Source organism: Mesocricetus auratus, unplaced genomic scaffold (genome assembly GCF_017639785.1).
Source record: "Mesocricetus auratus isolate SY011 unplaced genomic scaffold, BCM_Maur_2.0 Super-Scaffold_100691, whole genome shotgun sequence".
NCBI lineage: Eukaryota > Metazoa > Chordata > Mammalia > Rodentia > Cricetidae > Mesocricetus > Mesocricetus auratus.
The window spans coordinates 3,412,754-3,434,559 of NW_024429267.1; the positions used below are offsets into that span (position 1 = coordinate 3,412,754).

Below are 21,806 nucleotides of genomic sequence, written 5' to 3' on the forward strand. Positions count from 1 at the left end.
ATAAAATGGAGAAGACTAAAAAGGTCATCTGAAGTCATCCTGTGACCTCCACAGACATGCTCACACACAAGTACACACACACACACACACACACACACACACACACACACACACATGTGCGCACGCATTAACACACATGTAATCAGTCAGTCTGGGCCAAATTCTGTCCAACATAAAGGAGCTTTTGGCTAATCTCATTTCAGTGTCAGAGTTAGCTATGCAGATGATGGTTACGAAGGGACAGCTCATACTGAAATTTCAACACACACACACACACACACACACACACACACACACACACACACACACACACACACACACACGTGATCCCAGGGAGGTATTCCTTGACTAGAAAGGAAAAGCACTCACGGTTTAAACAGGTGAAGAGCCTTTTATGACTTCTGATAAAAGGCCATAAATTCCTAAGTATCATTTACATAATTATCTCTCTAAATTAAGATAAGGAAGTATTGAGGGTATCCAGAGAAAGTGGTGATGGTGGGGGATGGAATGGGGTGGAGAATCTCTAATCCAAACCCAGTACCTAAGACTACTTAAAGTGTTCTGCAATACTGGTTTCTATATAAGCTTGAGGATTTTTGCCAGGGAAGTCAGCTAGCAAAGCAATTCCTCAGAGTCGCACTCCATGCATAACAGACAGGCCCTACCGCAAGGCACTTAAGCAGACAGAAGGTGTGGAAGAGAAGTGCTGACACTAGCCCATGGCATGGGGTCTGACTCCAACAGGGAGATCTCAGACCAGTTGAAAGGAGCATTCCAATTAAGCCTGAAGATAAAATCAGGCTTATGTGACATGGCGACTAATAATAGCTGCTATGGTCTAGCAGTATGGATGTCTTGGGTTCTCTGGGGACTGCTTTACCCTCTAATTTCTGTGCTTAGCTGCTATAATGAAGTCTCCCTGTTCTTGTCAAAGGGGAGGCTGGGTTGAAAAAAAAAAAAAACACACTCCTGAGAATGCAGGTGGTGCTGGCCAAAAAGTGAAATGGAACCTGTCCCTGAGCCCATGATGGCAGGTTCAGGAATGAGCCCCTCATCTAGTCCTCAGAGGGAGGATGCAGCTCCTTCCAAAGCAGTTAACTGACAGGCCTGGGAAGCAAGTGGAAGAGGAAAGCAGACCTGCTACCAAGCAGCTAAGTAGACAGTGACCTGAAACACCTTTAACCCAAAAGTTAGACCCGTTCAAACAGCTCCAGCAAACACCCTGGCTATGTGCCTTTCAAACTGCATCTGCTATTTAAAAACTACACTCACTGGAGCTATAAATCCTAAGAACTTACTAAAAGGGAACCAAGAGTTCCAGAGGGAAGTGGTGCTGAGTGGAAAGTAGAAAAATATAATCTGAGCACTTTTCTGTCTCATACACAAAGGTTCTTTGCCATCTGACCAAAATAACATTAGTGGATATAACTGGGAGGGGGGAGCTCAGAGATCTGACACACTGGTTCACAGTGACAATCCCAGACTCCTCTAGTTGCCTGGAGCATAGTAATATGATTTTCCAGCACATTAGGGAAGCAAAAGGAGAACCGGAAAGTCTATGTACTGGCTGGATTTTGTTAATGTCACTTAAAATGGAGGCAAAAATCCTAGCAAGATACCAAATAGAGTACGGCAGATGGCAAACAAATATTATGAAGCAATCTTTACAAAATCTGCAGTGTGTCACAAATATACAAAATGGCAGAGTTTGGGAAAAGAGAATCATAACCGGCCATATGTTGTTCGCGAGTTTTATCCAAAGCAACATGCAATCTGAGAGACAAACCTAGAGGCATATAAAGACCTCAGAGGAGAGCAGTACTTCAGGTAGGGGTGGTCAGAATGGCCTAGTGGGTAAACAGCAGAAACTGGGGAACCTACAGCACCCAATGCAGTGACAGGAGCTCAGGAGGTCTTTCCACAAACAGTGACAGAAAGTAAAGGCAATATAGTATGTGTCATTTGTCACACTCCTGCTGTACCAGGTGGGAGTCCAAAAGAACTACAGTAATGGCAGGAAAAAAATGGAAACATGGCTGTAAATGTTAAAGACTTCAGTAGGAAATTATCAGAAAAGATGTCAGGTTCAGAGCAGCTCTCAGGCATGGAGTTCCCTGATCTAGGCAGGATAACAGGCCACGGTTTCTGTGGTCACACCTTCATATCATATCACTTGGCTCCTTGCATCCCCTCAATGCTCCAATGCTTCCCTGTCTGTTTCCTTCTCTTTTCAAAAAATAAGTGCCTACTAGGTGGTAGGTGTGATACCTGAGCACAGAGATGGTGAAATGAAGACGGTGTGGGTCATGTACACACAGATGATATTTGGAAAAGAATATTGTGGGCAGAAAGAGCAACTAACACAGAGGAAGAGCTCCTGGCATGTTCAAGACAAAGCAAGTGAGATCAGCTAGACCAGAAGGCAAAGAGGGGAAAGAAAGAGTCCAGAGAAGGGATGGTGAGACTGGGTCAGGACCAACGTGTACCATGGGGACTTGAGCATTTGAAGAGTTGCCTTTCGCTCTTGAGTAAGATGAAACCCACAGGAGCTTTATGATGCTTAAGATCTCAACTTCTAGGAGGATCACCCTGGCTGCTGGATGGACAAGAGGAAGGTTAGAACAGAGAACTAGAAGGCTAGTATACTACTCCAGATGAGGGTGATGATGGCCTAACAAGCTATAGATGTTCTGAGTTTTGTGCCCCCTCCCCATCAAGAGCTAAAGTTTCACTGTGAAGTCCAGGCTGGCACAACTCATGGCTTAAGCAATCCTCTGACTGCTGACTTGCTGGGACATAGTGTGTACAGTGTATACCACTACACCTAGCCAAATTGAAGTTTTGAGATGCTGGATCTATTTGAAGACAGGTTCAATGGGTTTGCAGACACATGGGATAAACAAACTTGTTCCAGGTATTTCACTTCTTCTAGCAACCAGGCAATCTAGAAAACCATCTCATGCCTGCCATGTACCCTCATGCTGCAGGGTTTCCAGGGATTCAAAAGCAAGCAGCTCTATCCACTGGTCCCCAGGAACAACTGGTCCACTGCTTGCTTAAAGAACTTCTTTATATTCATTCAAATTAACAGTATTACATTTGAGAAAGAGTCTATAGACTTATTAAAGCAAAAATTCTACAAATTAAAGCTCTGTTAAGCTAGGTGGTGGTGGCACACACCTTTAATCCCAGCACTTGGGAGGCAGAGGCAAGTGGATTTCTGTGAGTTCGAGGCCAGCTTGGTCTACAGAGTGAATTCTAGGTAGCCAATGCTACACAAACAAACAAACAAATTTCTTCAAATTTCCTCAAACTTGCATAATTAAGTTTTATGTGCTCAATATTTTTCAGACTCAATGCATATTCATTGTGAATTATAATTTTCCCACTAATCTATCTAGTTTGCTTATAGTGACCTTTTCGTATACAACAATTTAAGAAAAATGAAGCTTCATTTCTTCCAAATGTCTTTAGACTTGAACTTTTCCATGATGCAAAAAGTGGCTGCCACCCAACCATTCTCCGTCGGCTGTCTGTGCTGCTTAGACACCAGGCACCCCTACACACACCACTTCAACAGTCAACTGCAGTTGTTTTCTACACTCTAAAATCTTACAACTTCCATAATCCTAGTTTTCCTTCAAAAGCCCTTGGTACGCACAATTAAAAATAAAACATGAGGGCTGGGAAGACAGCTCAGAGGCTAAAAGCACTGGTTGCTCTTCCAGAGGTCCTGAGTTCAATTCCCAGAAACCACATGGTGGCTCATAGCCATCTATAATGAGACGTGGTGCCCTCTTCTGGTGTGCAGACAGAATACTGTATATATAATAAATAAATAAGATCTTTTTTTAAAACAGACATGATCGTTTATTTAAAGGTTCTTAGGTAAGGGGGGCTGAAGAGATGGCTCATCAATTCTGAGAATTTGTTGCTCTTCCAAAGGACCCAGATTCAGTTACCAGCACCCAAATGAAGGCTCACGACCATCTGTAATACCAGTTTCAGGGTACTGGATATCCTCTTCTGGTCTCCATGGGTACTAGGCATGTACATACATATATGCAGGAAAATTTTTAAATTCCCATCCAAATCACAAAATAAACTTCCCAAAACTCATAGAACAACTAAGAATATTTATTCGATAAGAAGAGAATATAGCTGGGTGGTAATGGTGCACACCTTTAATACCAGAACTCAGGAGGCAGAGGCAAGCAAATCTCTGTGAGTTGAAGACTAACCTGGTTTACAGAGCTAATTTCAGGACAGCCAGAGTTATTACACAGAGAAACCATGAATGAATGAATGAATGAATGAATGAATGAATGGAAGGAAGGAAGGAAGAAGGGAGGGAGGGAGGGAGGGAGGGAGGGAGGGAGGGAGGGGGAGCTATAGGGGGAGGAAGGGAAGGGAGAGGGAGGGAAGGAGGGAGGGAGGGAGGGAGGGAGGGAGGGAGGGAGGGAGGGAGGGAGGGAGGGAGGGAGGGAGAAAATAGAAAACCTTCAGAATTAGAAGGGTGGAGAGATGACTCGGTGGTTAAGAACACTTGCTACTCTTCCAGAGGACTTAAGTTCAGTTCCCAGCATCTACAATGGGCTTCTCACAACTGTTGTTAACTCCATCTCCCAGGGATTTGATGTCCTCTTCTGGCCTCCATGGGCACTACATTCAAATGCATACACACATAAATAAAAATTTTCAAAAATTAAAAATTAATAGTTGAGGCTGAAGAAAGACACAAATATTTATCTTCTAGCCATGTTTTCTGAGTCAAATTCTGATATAGAGTTTGACGAGGATGAAGAAATAGGATGGCTGCAGCCCTGAATATGTGAAGCTAGCATCATGGGAAAGTGGAAACACACGGTGAGTCTGAGCACAAGGCAGCATTTTGTCTGGATGAACTTCAAGCTCATCCTTCAAGTTGCCCATGAGACTTCCCTGTCCCACAACATCAGTCTAATAGTCACTGGTCTCAAGAAAAATACAGGGAGTGATGTGCATGTAATAGACACGCACAGGAAATGCATCTGCAGGCATGGCTGATGTTTATCACCTGGTGTGTTGGAGTGCTCATTAATCTGCTAATGAAACTGAGAGACTCAGCAGGGACCCTGGGCGTTCATAAGTGCCAGGCTCCCACGGCATCCGTTAGGCCCACACACGCAACATACAGGAATTTTTATGGTTATGGAATTTAGTCTCATCTCAGAAATGTTCTCACATCTGGGAAAAGACAAAGTATTCAATAATTGGCATGAAGTCAGCTATCTATCTGTGTGAAAAATAAAACTGGACCCCATCTAACTGTTTTCACCAAAATAAACTGTAAATAGTACAATAGTAAAAACAAAATCTTTCCAATATTGGTATTTAAAAAACTCATGCTTTTAATTTTAAAAACTGATGATACGCACAAATATGCACATTTAACAAATAACATGTATGTGTAAAACCCCATTAAAGTAGAAAGAAAAAGCAATTCAAGTAAATGTTTTCAGCACCCTGGAATGTGGAAAACCTTTTAAAGCATGACAAATCTGGAAGTAAAATGGAAAAATGTGGTAAGTTTGCCCACATAAACCTTTAACCTTCTCTATGGAGAAAAAGGAGAGAGAATAAATAAAAAGCACAAAAGAAGCTGAAAAGAAAAACAAACTGGACAAAAGTACTTGAAAAGACAAAGGCCCAATGTTCTTCCCTTAGAAAGTTCTCAGATCAAGTAGAAAAAGGCAATCTAAAAGCAGCATGGGCAGAGGTGATGGAAAAATAGTTCATAGACATTAAATGCACATGAAAAGATACTAACACTCGTTATAAAGAAATACAAAGAGAAAAGCAATAACTTTTCTATCTATCAAACTAACATTGAGAAGAAATCCGCTAGTACCTAGAGAGTTGCGGAGAGTGGAGAAAGGGCTTCCTGCCATGTTGGGGGGTTGTGAATGAGTCCCTTTTTGGAAAGCAAACATGGCCACAGAGGTTCAGAGCAGAGGGTTTTCTTTCTTTACTACAGTGATTTCAAATGCCTAGGAATCCATCCTACACACCAACTTCCTCAATGTGGAAAGATCAAACCACCACTGTTGATTTCCGCATTTTTTTCTGGTCCTAAAAAGACGGTAAAAACTTAAATGTCCATCTAGAAGATTAAATAATTTAAGTCACAGCCAAAGACTGAAGTTGGTGTGTGTACATCAATGCTGTAAAGAAGTCTAATACAGGGAAGCAAATGGCAAATGAAGATTGCAGCAGCACAGCATATAAGGGAACTCAACCAAGTGTTAACAATAAATGACGAAATGGGGACTTTTTGCTTTGTTTCTAAGCTACTTAAAATTTATAATAACATACTACTATATAAAAACAAAAACAAAACAAACAACCCACTAGGAATTAATAAGTACTTTGGGGTTACCAAGTTGGCTCAGTGGGCTAAGGTACTCATCACTGAGCCTGAGAGCCTGACTTTGATCCCTGACACTCATGGTGGAAGGAGAACACTAATTCCTGCAAGTTGTCCTATGACCTCCACACGTGTGACATGGCCTACGTATACATGCATGTGCATGTGCATGTGCATGTGCAAGTACCAGTACAAACATGCACACACCCAAGCACACACTAAATAAATGTGAACGGAGTAAATTAACTAATTAGTACTCATTTGTGCTCTATTATGTGGGAGAAGAGCCTACAGGGTAATAAGAGAAAAGAGGCTTAGGACCACCACACAGCCCTAACTCCCTTGGAAACACCATGGCCAGGGAGCAAAACCAGAGAAAACACAGCAATGGTAGAACCTCTGCCCCCTCGGGACAATATAGGTGGGACTCTGAATTGGAGCTCAGAATTAATAAGTACTTGTTCACCATGACCAAACACATCTAAGGTCCAGGTACTAGCAGATAATCCCCCAAAACTCCAGAGTTAGTGCAAAGAAGTGAATGAAGGCAGTGACTGGTACTGCACGGGAGCTGGCTGGTCCACTCTGAGAACAGTGTGTGGAGAGACCAGGTAATGTTACATCAGCAACATTTCCCTTTACCTATTCTCTCAACTCTTTTCCCCCACCTTTATGAAACCTGGTAGCTTTGAGCTCTGCACTGTCTCTTGCTGCTCCATAATTATCACACTATCTTTCCAATGTGAGGAGTCAGGGTTGGGTACACACTGCAGTGTTAAATGGTCCCTTTACAAAGTTTTATTTATTTGATGGTTACTCATCCACAAACCACCAAAATGCCTCAGACTTCCCAGCAAATTCACCTACAAACCAAACCTTAACTATTTCTTGCATATTGGTTCTACTTAGTGGTTCAGATTTTGGTGTCAAACAATTGAGCTACTCAAAAACAGTCATGAGAAAAGCCAGCCTAGGGTTATGATAATCCAGTAAAAAAAAACCGAAGATTGTCATTATTTTTCTCTCTGTGTGTATACTGGTTTGTTTGTTTGTTTTTCACCTTATATCTGGTCCAGAGTTGGATGCTGGGGCAAATGCCCACAGTCCTAGCACTTGGCAGTAAGAGGGGATGGGGAAAGGAAAAGAGGCAGGAAGGCTTCGAAGGAAGGAGAGAGAAAGAGAAGTTTGACATACTCTACAGATGAGTAGAGCTGATCTGCAAACAGCAAGATATAGAATTGCTATCCTTGCTGGAGAATACAGAAGAACATGATATTAAAGAATGGAAGCCTGAGGCAGGGCGGTGGTGGCGCACGCCTTTAATCCCAGCACTAAGGAGGCAGAGGCAAGTGGATCTCTGTGAGTTTGAGACCAGCCTGGTCTACAAAGTGAGTTCCAGGACAGTCAGGTCAAACAGAGAAACCCTGTCTCAAAAACCAAAATAAAAGAAAAAACACAAAACAACAACAAAAAGAAAAGGACAGAACAGAAGAAACCTCAAAGTCTGAACATTTTTTTTCTCTGTGCTTCAGAGATTTCCAAGTGCTTCCAATGACTGTGTGTAGTTGAGTCTGGGCTCTGTGACTTCCTGGCAATCCCTTCACATCTGTCTCATTTTCCTACTTTGCAGAGTCACTGCAAAGATTATTAAGCCCCAGTAATGATCTACAAGAAGAATCTAGTACATAGGCTGGCTCAGAGAAAGCCATCAGTAAGTGAGTTAGAACAATTAATACTTTTTATGAATGCTAAACCTGGGAGCCAGTGGAGTAGGCTTGGGTCCTGAGTGGAGAGTATAAAGTCAGGCCTGCGGGTGCCTGAGTTTAATTCCTGGAGCCCACTCTGGAAGTGGAGAACTGACTCCTGAGAGTTGTCATCTGAGTGACATGTGCCTGAGTAGGGAGTGGGATGGCACATGCATACGCACACACATACAAACACACAGAGAAAGATTAAAATAAAGGGAAACTCTCTGCCGTGTTTATGAACAGCCAGAGATAATACACTTCAGCTGTGGCAACTCTTACACGTCCAGCACAGTGGTTGAGAAAACATGCTCCAGAATGCACTTCAGAGGTCCCACTTACACAAATCTGAACCAGCTGTTCAGTTCTTAGAGATGCCCTTTCTTGAATAGCACCAACAGTCCTTCAATATACCTTATGGGAATCTTATGAAGGCTAAAGAAAATGGGTTAAGTCATCTGCAGCAGTATGAACACCAAACACTCACTCTTGAACTATTCCTGGCCTCAGGCCCCCTTGAGCTACTGAAAGAAGTCAAAAAAGAGCTTTTCTCATGTGTGTGTATGTGTGTGTGTGTGTGTGTGTGTGTGTGTGTGTGTGTGTGTGTATACACATGCATACATATATATTCATATATATACAAATATATGTATATATTTCTCAATAGCATGAAGAGCCTGCCATTAGTAAAACAATAATTAATAGTCCTACTCACTGAAGTTATTAAAAGCAAGTTCTGATTACTGAACACTATTCCACCAGTAGGGACATACATAAACTGAACAGTGCACTTACTCATCTCTAACACCCCAGGGCCCATGTCTGCATCCCAGGGGAGAAAGCACTGCATTGGGCCCTCTGTAGATCCTGTTCCCAGTAAATCTATGAGGTAGGTAAGGAAGCTAGAATTTTGATGAAATGGGATTGCATCATACACATCATTTGTCCATTCAACAATGAATCCCAGTCTTTTTCCATATCAACACCTAGACTCTGAACTTTTCAGGTACTGCTGCATGCTTCAGAACACAGACACGTTATCACTTATTGGTGCACTCTGCAGAGGCATTTTGCTTACATTTAGTTTTTTTTTTTTTTTTTTTGGTTTTTACGAGACAGGGTTTCTCTGTATTGTTTTCGAGGCTGTCGGTCCAGCCCAGCCTCGAACTCACAGCGATCCGCCTGCCTCTGCCTCCCGAGTGCTGGGATTAAAGGCGTGCGCCACCACCGCCCAGCACATTTAGTTTTTTATTATCAAAAAATAATCCTACCATGTACATCTTGTTTCAACAAAGGCATTCAATGCTTCTGATGGACAGCTTCCAAGAGTGATCTGCTGAGCCAAAAGTGCTACATCGCTTACCTGTTACTAAGTATGATGGAACTGTGCTCTAACAAGGACATGGCACTGTACTGTCATTACTTACTGTACACTCTACCAGTGATCTTCTTTAAAACTGTCATGTGGGGGGAAAATGGTAATTAATTCCATGTTGGAAAATGGCACACAGTTTTATGTGCACATGTGTGTATGATGTGTATATGTGTGCATGGGTACATATGGGCATGTTCCTATGTGTAAGAGTGGATGAGCATATACCACACACAGCCCATGTAGGGAGGTCAGACCCCAGCAATAACTATTGGTCTTCACTTTCTATCTTGTCTAAGACAGGGTCTCTTTTTTGTTGTTTGCTGGCTAGTTGGCCCTATAGCATCTGGACCTGCTGTCTCTATCTCTTCTTTTGCTATAGGAGCAGTGAGGTTACAAATGTGTGCTACTATACTCAGCTTTTGCATGGGTTATGGAGATTAGAACTCAGGTTCTCACCATTGTAAAACACAAGTGTTTTACCCACTGAGCAATCTCCTCAGCTCATGGCCCCATTTTTAAGAAAGAGCAAGACCACAATTCCAAACCCTGACTTTCTTTACCCTTCTCAGCACCTAAGGGCCTACACTACCTCTAGACTAGCATCGGGACTTCCCTTGCAATGACCTGGACTGTATTCAAACCAGCTTCCTAGCACATCCCATCCCTGTCCACAAAAGTCAGTTCAATGGAGAGCAAAGGATTCAGGACATGCCCCCATCATCATCTAGCAGGGAAGCCAAACCCCACTGAAACAGAATCATTGCACACACTGCTCTCGAGAGCTTTCCTCTGCTGCTATGTCCTAAAGCACTAAAGGATTAAAACCTCTTCATCAACAATCATTGCTCTACAGGTAGTTTACACGTTTCATTTTGCCTTGCGCTATTACAACAATGAGAAGAGCAGATAAAGGTCATGTTGGTAATTAAAGCTATATTGTAGAGATATGCACACCCAAGATATGATTAAATAAGAAAATATTACTCAGTTCAGTATCATCATTAAACTTGCATTAATTTATAAATATTTAAATGTACCATATGATGATCATAAATAATCTGTTTTTGTCAGTTTTGAAAGTAATGCAACCCATAAAGCATATGAAATATCACTGCAGAAAGAAAGAATCGGGAGAGCACACAAGCCAGACTCACATTCAAATGCTGTCGTCGTTGCTTCAGGCAGAACCTGGCCTATCACATCCTAAACAAAGAAAGAATAAAGAAGCACAATTAGCCATCTTCTTTATTGCCAACATGTGGCAAGTCCAAGAGAAAATAGGGGAACCTGGGAAGGATTTTTGAAATGCTGGCATAAACTATAGAAACACTAGCTTACAATCCTACTTACCCAGAATGTTTAAATTTCTATTCCAAGGAAAAGGGGGTTAGAGACCCCTCAAATTATACCAAAAACAATCTTTTATTCTCAATTCAACAGTGCACATCAAAGTCTCTCTCTCTCTCTCTCTCTCTCTCTCTCACACACACACACACACACACACACACACACACACCGAGTTTCTTATATTGGAGGGGGAGGGGGAAGAGGCTTAAGAGTTAGACCACCTTAGGTTTGGGTCTCTACTATTAGATATACAACCTGGGAAACATTTATACTTAACCACTCTGAGCCTCATTCTTGTTATTTTTCAAATTGAATCCAGTGACACTGAAAGGGTGATTTGAAAACTAAATAATATAATAAAATAAGCTTGATGCATAATACATTGTAGACATTCGATAAATGTGGTTCCTGATCTGTAAGGACCACGCAGTGCCTTGCTCTCATAGTAGTAGTTTTAGCAAACAAGTTTCTGTGATGATATGCAGCTGAGTGTAATGAAACAGTTCATGTCAACCTTTACTCCTAAGCAATGGAAACAAACATATTTAATGTTGCTGGATCAAGTTAGTCTTTTAGGGGGGAAAGAACCCCTGGAAGGTGTATATAATCTGATACTAATATGTAAATGAGTCTCTAAAGTTGAAAACACTAAAAAAATAAGTCTACAGTGCAACTAAATTGAAGAGGCACAGAACACCTAAGTTCTGGGAAAAGAGGCCCTCCATCATATCCAATCCCGCTGCAAAAGCCTTGCATACCTCATTTCTCCCCAGGAGCTCTGCGATGATGGCCCTCCCATGCCCAGGCTGTGCCAGAACTAGCACCAGGCAGCCAGCTGACAAAGCGGGCTGCCAGTGTTTCTCAGCAGGGAGCCCACAGCCCTTCCAAAGCAGGGCACTTAGCAGAGTAGAGGCTGCAACTCCCTTCTGAAGGCAATTGTTTAGGAGCATTTGCCGCAGTGTCAATTTGCATAATCATCTTGGCACTTCTTTTTCCTCTTTTTTTTTTCAAAAAATAAATCTGTGCATTAAAAAAAAATGGTCAGGGAGAACTATCCTAGGTAGCCCCTATTCATCAGTCCAAAAGAGGTGATGTTTTCTCTGACTCTGTACTTAGTAAATGAAACATCAACTTTATGAGGAAACGAGGAAACAAAATTTTAGGGTTAGGATATCGTTTCTACACATTCATAGGTAGCAAGCATCTCTTAACAGGGAGCTAGCTATTCACTGGTTACAGAATTAAGTATACAGGAAGTCCAGTGGGAAAGACAGAAGCCTGCGCACAGCCAGAGTGGCAAGACTGTCTCTCCAACCCCTTTGCTGGCCATTTTTCAGCAGTGCACATTTAAAGGCTTTATGTACATCTCCAGTTTACTTTAAGAGCTATCCTCAAAAATGTAAGATTTTTCTTTACCTAAAGATGTTTTCAAAGGAAAATTTAAATTGACACATCTTGACAGTGATCATTTCTTGATTTTTCTTTCTTTCTGTCAATCAGTCAGACAAATATCCAACAGAAGAGATGTAAGACATCTCTTGTAGCATGCCAGGAGCTTTGTAAGCACAGGTTAAGACTTGGCTCTTGACTTCAGCAAGGCTATAATTTGTTTTCTGAGATAAGATGGGCAACAGAAAGTACTTCTCATAACAAAAAGAGTCAAATGAAAGGTGTTAATAGCAAACAGTGTTTGCTCATAGTGATCATTAACATTGCCTGTCAACCAGACGGGACCTAGAAGCACTTAAGAGTCAAACCTCTGGTCATGTCTGTGAGGGAGTTTCTCTATTGTGTTAAGTGGGGTGGGAAGGCATACCTTCAACATGGCGATACCATTCCATGGTCATGAGCAGAACAGCATTCACCATTCTATGCTTCCTGACTGCTGATGCAATGTCACCAGCTGCCTCCTGCTCCTACCTCCCTGCCTTCCTTGCCAAACCCTCAAACTGTGAGTGAAAATAAAATCTTTCTTCCCTGAGTGGTTTTTGTTAGGAATCTTGTCACAACAAGGAAAAAAATTCTGACACTCAAGAGGAAGGAAGAATCACGGGTTCAATTTGGACAGAAATGTCACAAATGGGGGACAACCGGAAGTGGGACTTCAAGACAGGATACAAAGAGAAAGAGAAAGCTGACTCTCCTGTCCCTCACACTAATCAACCCAGCCCCACACACAATTCCTAGAACTGGAGATGGTCTCCAGGGATGAGGAGAAAGGAATCTGAAGAACAAGAGAGCCCAGTGTCTCTGCCCTTAGTTTTGATTTCCTTCACGCTGCTTTTAGCCCCTGGGGATACAGACAACAGGCAAGCCTGGAGAGAACAGGATGAGGGACCTGCACAGGGTCTCCCAGCCACTGGGAGAATTAGCAACCAGAATCCTCAACTACTGAGTGCAGTCTCAGATACTTGACCACTCTGACTTGGTGATTAAAACCTGCTCTGGCTTCTGTGTTAGGTTTTGCCAAAAACTAGCTCTATGGTTCTGCAAGGCCCTTCCTTTCTAGGATACAGCTTCCTCATCTGAAAACTGGGAAGCGTGAGAAAGGGCTCAGGTTAGACAAAGGGGCCGTCCAAGTGTCACATGGCCTTATAGTTTAAGGTTCCAAGCCAGAGATGCTGATTTCTTTGGAGTTTTGTCTTTTCTAATGGAAGAGGTGAGGTGATGTGGGAGAGCAGACGACAAGGACTTAGGTGGCACCCTGTCAGACTTGTCATGAGACAGCACCAAGACAGAGCACAGATTAGTTCTGAGTTCTTTGTTGGATCTTACTGACAAATGTGCCCCAGCTGCTCTCGTGAGCAAACTGTCCCAACATGCAACTCTGAGCCCTAATGGTGGGCCACCAGTGTGATGTCCCCTGGGGGTAGCGAGAAGAAGATAACTAGGTCCTAACCCTTACATGATAGTATCAACATTTATGGAGCACTTTCTGTGTCCTTCATCCTCACAAGCCTTGATGCAGGAGTCCCTATTTAGAAATAAGGAAACTCAGGCTCAGAGGGATAGTGACATGCCAAGCTAGTGGCAAAACTGACAGTAAAGTCCTAACTGCCTGACTCAGAATCTAGTGATCACCCAACATTCAAGAAGTAGAGGCAGAGGCATGAGGACTTTGAGGATATCCTTCATAAAACAGGCAATTTGAGATCGGGTTAAGCAACATGACACCCTGTCTCAAAACAAGAAGCCAGTGATCTGCACAAATTATAATTGCACACATCTGAGTTTTTTTCCTAAGATAAATACTCTTTTTAAAATCTTTCATTTATTTTATTAACAACCCAGTCAGACTACACATTGGCCTGTTAGAACATTCTTCCTGGTACATCCAATTCTGTTTCTGAGTTACGCCATGCATAAAGTGAATATACTGCACCCTGTTAATATCAAATGACTAGAAAGACGCACATGGGCTACAGTATGTGGGGAAACTATAGTATGCAGAAGTAAATAAGTTTGGGGTCCAGGGAGATGGCTCTGCTGGCCAACTGTTCGCCATGCAAACATGAGGACCTGCGTTTGATCCCCAGAAACCAGGCAAAAAAAGCCAAGTGGTGGAGGCTTGAGAGGTGGCCCAAGTATGATGGTATAAAAGCTTGTAATCTCAGCACCGGGGTGCTAAAACAGGTGGGGCTTGCTGGTCAGCCAGCGCTGCCTCAAAAAGCAAGGTAGACAGTACCTGAGGAATCATACCTGAGCTTGATCTCTGATCTCAACATGTACTCACATGTATCTACACACGCATGCAAACACATACTAAATAAAAAAGTTGGAGCTTTAGCACTCAACCTCAGGAGCAATAATTCTAGAGAAGGACCTTTTACTCTCTACTCAGTACATACATACATGCATACAGTACTATATAATATATAGTACATATGGGCTCTAGGGTCATCTACATTAACCTTTATAACTTTGTGAACTATGTTCTGAGTATCCTGAGGCAATGCCCTGTTGATGCTAAGATGCAACATTTTCCCTCAACACTCAGCATCTCTGAAATTGAGCTGGCCCCTGCACCCCGGCCATGGGATGTGCTTGACGTTTTAACAGGCAGCATTTTTTTTCTTATTGACATTTAGGTTTATGTCTGTCAGTCAGCGACATCTAAGGTTTGCTTAAACATTGTAAATTAAGGTTGCCCTGGTTTCCCCTTCACAACAGGTCACAAGTTCAGGGAACTCAGCAGTGACAAGGCTAAAATAGAGCAGGGATGCTCCCCAAACACTTGAGAGGAAATTTAAAAAAAGAAAAAAAAGAAACTTTTTAAAATTCATCTCTTTATACCCCAGTTGCTTGCATTGGTGTGTAAGTCCCAGTCCAGGCTGTTAGCTTCCTGAGGGCAAGAGTTCAATCAGATTCATCTATTTCCCCAGGACCCTGCACATTTACCAGTTTTCAATGAATACAATCGATACTGTGGGTGAAACAAGTAAGATGACCCCTCCAGGGGCCAGCTCTGGCCACTCCAGTGGTCAAGAAGCTATCTATCCAGGTTCGTAAGCCCCAATGCTGGAATTTGGGGCTAAGATTACCACTAAGATTACCACTCACCAGCACATCCCTGAAGAGTAACTGCGGCCCGGAGTGCACGGTCCAGTCCACCGCGCCACTATTTGGAATCTTGATCCGAATCACCAGCACTTGATTCTCCATAGCAGGAAAGGGGCCAAGGGCCAGCCACAGCATTACAGGTTAAAGGGTCTCACATCCTGGGGTAAGGGGTACCGACTAGCACCTTCTTAGGAGGAGCCCCCAAGAAATGACAAGGGAATTAAGGGCCACGACACAGGCAATAAAAGCAGGGAGCGGGAAAGTGGGAGGGTGCGATCAGGAGGGAGCTCACAGGCCCCGAACCAGGCCCAGGTCCAGTCGAGTTTGAGTGTCTCTGGGGATGGATGCACTGGGGAACGGGTACTGGCCAAAAGGTGTTAGCAGAGAGCGGAAGGTCCTGAAGTTATAAAAGTGGACAAAACAGAACCGAAAAGCATTTTGAAGTCCATGTGAGTAAGAGCAGAGAGCAGAGCAACGGCCTGGTTTAGGGGAAGTGCATCAGCCAGTGTCCTGCTGTCCTGGGCGGCTCGGTGGGCAAGGGAAAGGTGGCTGGGTGCCCCTGGCTGGGTTGGGGATGTTAGGGAGGTGCCGCCTGCCCTCCACCAGACCAGAGAGCCCGGGACCGCGAGGTCAGGGGGCGGACCCCGAACCGCAGCCGGAACTAGAGGGTGCGGGGCGTGCGGGCTCGACCGACGAAGGCCCGCGTCCCGGCGGCGGAGGTGGCGGCGAGAGAAGGAAGGAGGCTGCTAGAACGCTGTTACTCCGGAACCAAAACTCACGGCGCCGGAACCCGGGGAGCCGACGAGTGGGACCCGCCTCCTGTGGCGCCATGTTGGAAGAGGGCAGCTCGGGGCGGAGCAGAGACCGCGTGCTAAGACTGGCTGACTACCCCATCTCCAGGCAGAGGTGAAGGCGTGTAGAAAACCTAAGAACACACCGATCTATGGCCGGACTGCCAGTAAAACAATTTAAGGCTTAAGCTTGCATAGTGTGACTTCAGAAAAGACCTTCAAAGACAGTAAGGCCGTTCCAGTTTGTCAAGTTGTGTACCTTTTAATATCCGTGGGATTTGTGCACCAAATCAGCAAGAGCCAGGCAAGACCTTTCTTTTAAAAAAAGAAAAAAAAATTAGCAAGTTTTTCTGCCCCTTCTTCCAAGTAACAGATCTAAAATATCACTATGTTTCTCCCACTTTTGCAAAGAGTGCATGAATTTTTCAGGGAAGTCCAGTGACCTACAATACCAAACAACCCCCCCCGCTCAAAAACCAATAGTAAAGAAACTCAGTGAAGAGCTTAACTGCCTGGGGACAGCTGTATTACTGGCATCATAATATCTTATTCAACCGTTGCAAAAATATCCCGTCTGTTCCATATATTTCCAACTAAATTAAAGTGTTTATGCAGTCAGTGATAGCAGAGCAGTAGCCTTAAACCTTGGTTATTTTTTAATGCCTTGTTACCTCACATTTTAAAGTGCATAATCCTGTTGATCTATGGTGCCTATACAAAAATTGCTTACAAATGACAATGTGTAGGTAGGTCCTTTATGTGTAATTAAACTGTGCTATTATCTCTACCTTTTGGGGCTGATTATGCATAAACATAATGCATGGGGGGGGGAGTGTCCACTTTCCCCTGAACTAACAGATACGTGATTAATGTAAAGAAGAGGAAAAATTAAATGCTGATAATTTTCAGTATAATACCAAAACTTGTTGCATGATTCCCTCTGCCTGGGCTTTTTTCCTGTTGCACTCGAAAGGCCATTGTAGGCGATAAATGATCATTTTTTAGTTATTATTTCTTAATAGCTTAGGTAGAAATCCATTTAGTCAGATTCTCCAGGTACAATGCAACTTCCCCTTTCTACCTCCTCTTCAGTGCTGAAAAATACACTATTCACTCATCTCCCCATGTACATCTTAATCTAAAGTTTATTTCTATTATTTGAGAAAATTGACTACAAAAGTAGAGATTTTCTATTCGCCTATGATTTGTTAAAATATCTTTTTTAAAATTCATAGTACCATAGGGGAAACCAACTCGATTTGCCAAATTTGCACATGTAGTGTAAATATATATATACACACACTAATGACAGACCCACAGCTTTCCTGATATTTACAGAGCAACAGAGAAAATATAATCACATTTCAGGTTTCATAGCCTTTATATATCATGAAATCTTAGACTTGATTTGAGTGAAGATTTCACAGAAAACTTAATATTCCCAAAGTATTGCTTTATCAAGTAGAATAAGTACCACTGTCTAAATTAAAGGTATATGTGTATATGACTTTAAATCTTTTGCACATCGTCTTTTCTTTTTAACGGTAGATATAAATCAGTTAGCCACTCAAGTACTGGCTGACGTAGTTTGGATGTAGTAAAAAGTCTATGCTTATCTTTGTCCTACTCAAAGGGTGTTATAGTTTGCATCTGAAGTGCCCCCCATGTGTTCAAGTCTTGGTTGCCAGTGGATGATGCTGTTAGTAGATGGTAGATTCTAATGAGGGCCCAGTGGAATTAAGTTAGATCATTGGAGGCATATTGTAAAACATACTGGGACCGTGGCCCTTCTTCCCCCTTTCTCCTGTTTCAGCCATAAGGTAAACATCTTTCCTCCTGCCTTTTTCTACACACTCTCTGATACATTGTTCTGCGTAACCACAGGCCTAGAGACTGTTTCCAACTGACCATGGCCTAAAACCTGCGAGCCAATGAACTAAAAGAAACATCTCTTGTAAGTTGTTTAGCATTGAAAACTAGCACAAGGAACTTGCTTCTCAATAAGTATAATAAAATATATCTGTCTAAATGAACTAGTCTGATGAAAGAAACACAAAAATAAAATATATCAGAAGAGGTAAAAGCTAGGGGAAAAATGAACCAAGAGGGAACATGGAAAATACCGCATTCCAATGTGTTAATACTAAGGGAGATGACAGTTGCCCTGTGAATCCTGCTACTGGTGATAGCAACTGAAAAGAGGGCATTTCTGAAAATTAGGTGTTGTGGGTGTTTGAAAGAAAATGGCCCCCATAGGCTCTCTTGAAGTGGCACTAACAGGAGGTGTGGCCTTGTTGAAGGAAGTGCCCAAGCCACGCCCAGTGTTGCCATCCCTTCCTGCAATATGCACATCTGGACGTAGAATTATCTGCTCCTTCTCCAGTACCATGTCTGCCTGCATGCTGCTGTGCTTCTTGCCAGTAATAGATTAAACCTCAGAACCTGTAAGCCAGCCCCAGTTAAATGTTTTCATTTATATAAGTTGCCATGGTCATGGTTTCTCTTCACAGCAATAGAAACCCTAACTAAGACAGGTGTTTATTGCTTTTTAATTGTATGTTAATTTTTTATTTTTTATTTAAATTAGAAACAAGCTTGTTTTACATGTCAATCCCAGTTCCCTCTCCCTCCCCTCCTCCCCTGCCCCCCCACTGATCCCCCTATCCCATCCCCTTTCTGCTACCCAGGGAGGGTGCGGCCTTCCATGGGGGATCTTCAAAGTCTGTCATATTATTTGGAGCAGGGCCTAGACCCTCCCTCTAGGTTGAAAGAGTATCCCTCTATGTGGAGTGGGCTCCCAAAGTCCATTCGTGTACTAGGGATAAATACTGATCCACTACCAGAAACCCCATAGATTAACCAGGCCTCCAAACTGACATCCTTGTTCAGGGGGTCTGGAACAGTCTTATGCTGGTTTCCCAGCTATCAGTCTGGGGTCTATGAGCTCCCCCTTGTTCAGGTCAGCTGTTTCCGTGGGTTTCTCCAGCCTGGTCTTGACCCCTTTGCTCATCACTCCTCCCTCTCTGCAACTGGATTCCAGAGTTCAGCTCAGTGTTTAGCTGTGGGTGTCTTCTGCTTCCATCAAATACTGAATGAAGGCTCTAGGATGGCATATAAGGTATGCCATCAATCTCATTATCGGAGAAGGGCATTTAAGGTAGCCTCTCCACTATTGCTTAGATTGCTAATTTGTAGATCTCTGGACATTTCCCTGGTGCCAGATTTCTCTTTAAACCTATAATGACTCCCTCTTTTATGGTATCTCTTATTTTGTTCTTCCCCTGACTCCATCTTCCTGTTCTCTCATGTCCTCCTCTACCCTCCTCTTCTCCCATTCTCTTTCTCCTAACTCCCTCTCCCCTCACCCCATGCTCACAAATAGCTTAGGAGCTCTTGTCCCTTTCCCCTTCTCCAGGGAACCATGTACGTCTCTCTTAGGGTCCTCCTTGTTTCCTAGCTTCTCTGGTGGTGTGGATTGTAGGCTGGCAATCCTTTGCTCTTTGTCTAAAATCTATATATGAGTGAGTATATATCATGTTTGTCTTCAGATTTACCCTTTCTAAGTGTGCATTTCTGCAGTGTTTAAGTACATCTGTATTGTTACACACACAAAAAATCTCTAGAACTTTCCACCTACAAAAGTGAAATCTTTATCCATTAAATGATGGCTTTCCATTTCCTCTTCCTTTTACCAGCATTAGCTTTCTGGTTTTGAACTTGAATGTTTTAAAAACTTCATGCAAGTGGAGTGAGACAACGTTTATCTTTTGTGCTTAGCTTATTTCACTTAAGGTAATGCCTTCAAGGTTCACCTCCATTGAAACTTTGTACCAAAATTCCTTATTTGCAGGGCTAAAGATAAGTCCTTTGGATCTGAAATATATCCATTCATTCATCTACAAATAGAATTTTTAAATGCTTCTACCTTTTGACTGTTACAAATAATTCAGCTATGACCGTGGATATAGGAGATCTATTCCAGGGCTAGGTGTATAGCTCAGTGGTACAGGGCATGCTTATCACAGATTAGGCCCTGGATTTGATCCCTAACATCAACAATAATAAATAACAATTGTCATCATCATAATTAGAATGAAAAACACTAATGTGTTACTAGAATGAAATACCTAAGGTGTGCTAACTTTATGTATTTTTTATTATTTTTTACCAAAAATTATTTTTCTATATATTCAATATATTCTAATAATGATTTCCTCTCCCCCAACTCCTCCCAGATTATCCCCAACACCACTGCCATCCCTTCTTTCTCTCATTCTTTAGAAAACAAGCAGGCAAACAAATCAGAATTTAAAAAAGAAAAATACTAATAAACACAAGAAACACAGAGACACACAAAACAAAACCCATAAAAAACACAAAATCAGAAACCATAATATACAAACAAAAGACAAGTCAGACAAAAAATATCCAAACAAAATAATATGAGATAAAAAAAGTCTACAAAAATAGCATTTGAGTTCATTTTGTGTTGACCATCTATTGCTGAGCTTGGGCCTGCCCTTAAATGTGTTTATATATCCAGGGAGATTCCACTGGAAAAAAACTATTTTTCATTGGCAAGCGGGCATCTATTGGGTTCTTGGTTAGAGATAGAAGCTCATGTCCATATCCCCATTTCAGTGCTAGGACCAGACTAACTTTATAAATATGGTATTTATTTAGTGGATAGTATTGGAGATTCAAGGACATGGTGCTGACACCAGCTTGGCTCTAGTGAGAACCTTACAACTAACACAATGAAGGGATTATATGTGTATACCAAGAAGAGACTGCAACTCAAAACCAGGAACCAAAGTGGCCATGTTCCACAATTTCTTCCCAAAGCATAATCTTAATGACTTGCAGAGTTTCTGCAAACACACCACTTTTGAAGGGCCCGCCACTTCCTGGTATTGCTGCCCTGAAACTAAGCCTTCAGTTCATGCCCTTTGGGGTGAGGAAGAGACAAATCATAGCCACAGCATGCAGAAACATACCCTGTGCATAAGGACTCCGAGTTTTCCGTGTCACTAATACTTGTTCCTTTCTGTACTTTTATTCTAGTAGATTCTGGTGGCTGGGGTTATCTCCTGTGGATTTTGTTTTGTTTTGTTTTATAATTGGTGTTGTGCCTACATGTATGTCTGTGTGAGGGAATCAGATCTTGGTATTACAGACAGTTGTGAGCTACCATGTGGGTGATGGAAAATTGAATCCAGGTCCTTGGGAAGAGCAGTCAGTGCTCTTAACCACTGAGTCCATTCTGTGGTTTTGGAGAGAGAGAGAGAGAGAGAGAGAGAGAGGGAGGGAGGGAGGGAGGGAGGGAGGGAGGGAGGGAGGGAGGGAGGGAGGGAGGGAAGGAGAGAGAGATTTTGTGAAATATTTAACTATGAAAAATGTGTTAGGGACTGAAGAGATGGCTCAGAGGTTAAGAGCACTGACTGCTCTTCCAGAGGTCCTGAGTTCAATTCCCAGCAACCACATGGTGGCTCACAACCATCCATAATTAGATCTGGTGCCTTCTTCTGGCCTGCAGGCATACATGCAGACAGAATACTGTATACATAATAAATAAATAA

General features: G+C 42.6%; 1 protein-coding gene across 6 annotated transcripts in view; it reads right to left on the bottom strand.

The window, feature by feature from the left end:
• Map2k5 (mitogen-activated protein kinase kinase 5) overlaps positions 1-16,201 on the bottom strand; it is a 226,839-nt gene extending 210,638 nt beyond the window's left edge. The window contains exons 1-2 of one of the 6 annotated variants that reach the window (XM_021230404.2): positions 15,437-16,201; positions 10,684-10,732 (exon numbers count right to left, since the gene is read on the bottom strand). In XM_021230404.2, the coding sequence (XP_021086063.1) occupies positions 10,684-10,732; positions 15,437-15,571 (184 nt within the window). In that variant the 5' untranslated portion in view covers positions 15,572-16,201. Of the gene's footprint in view, positions 1-4,669; positions 4,677-10,683; positions 10,733-15,436 lie in introns of those variants that run through there. The other 5 variants (XM_013117467.3, XM_021230405.2, XM_005075567.4 and 2 more) reach the window with 5 other exon arrangements.
• Between the last annotated feature and the right edge of the window lie 5,605 nt (positions 16,202-21,806).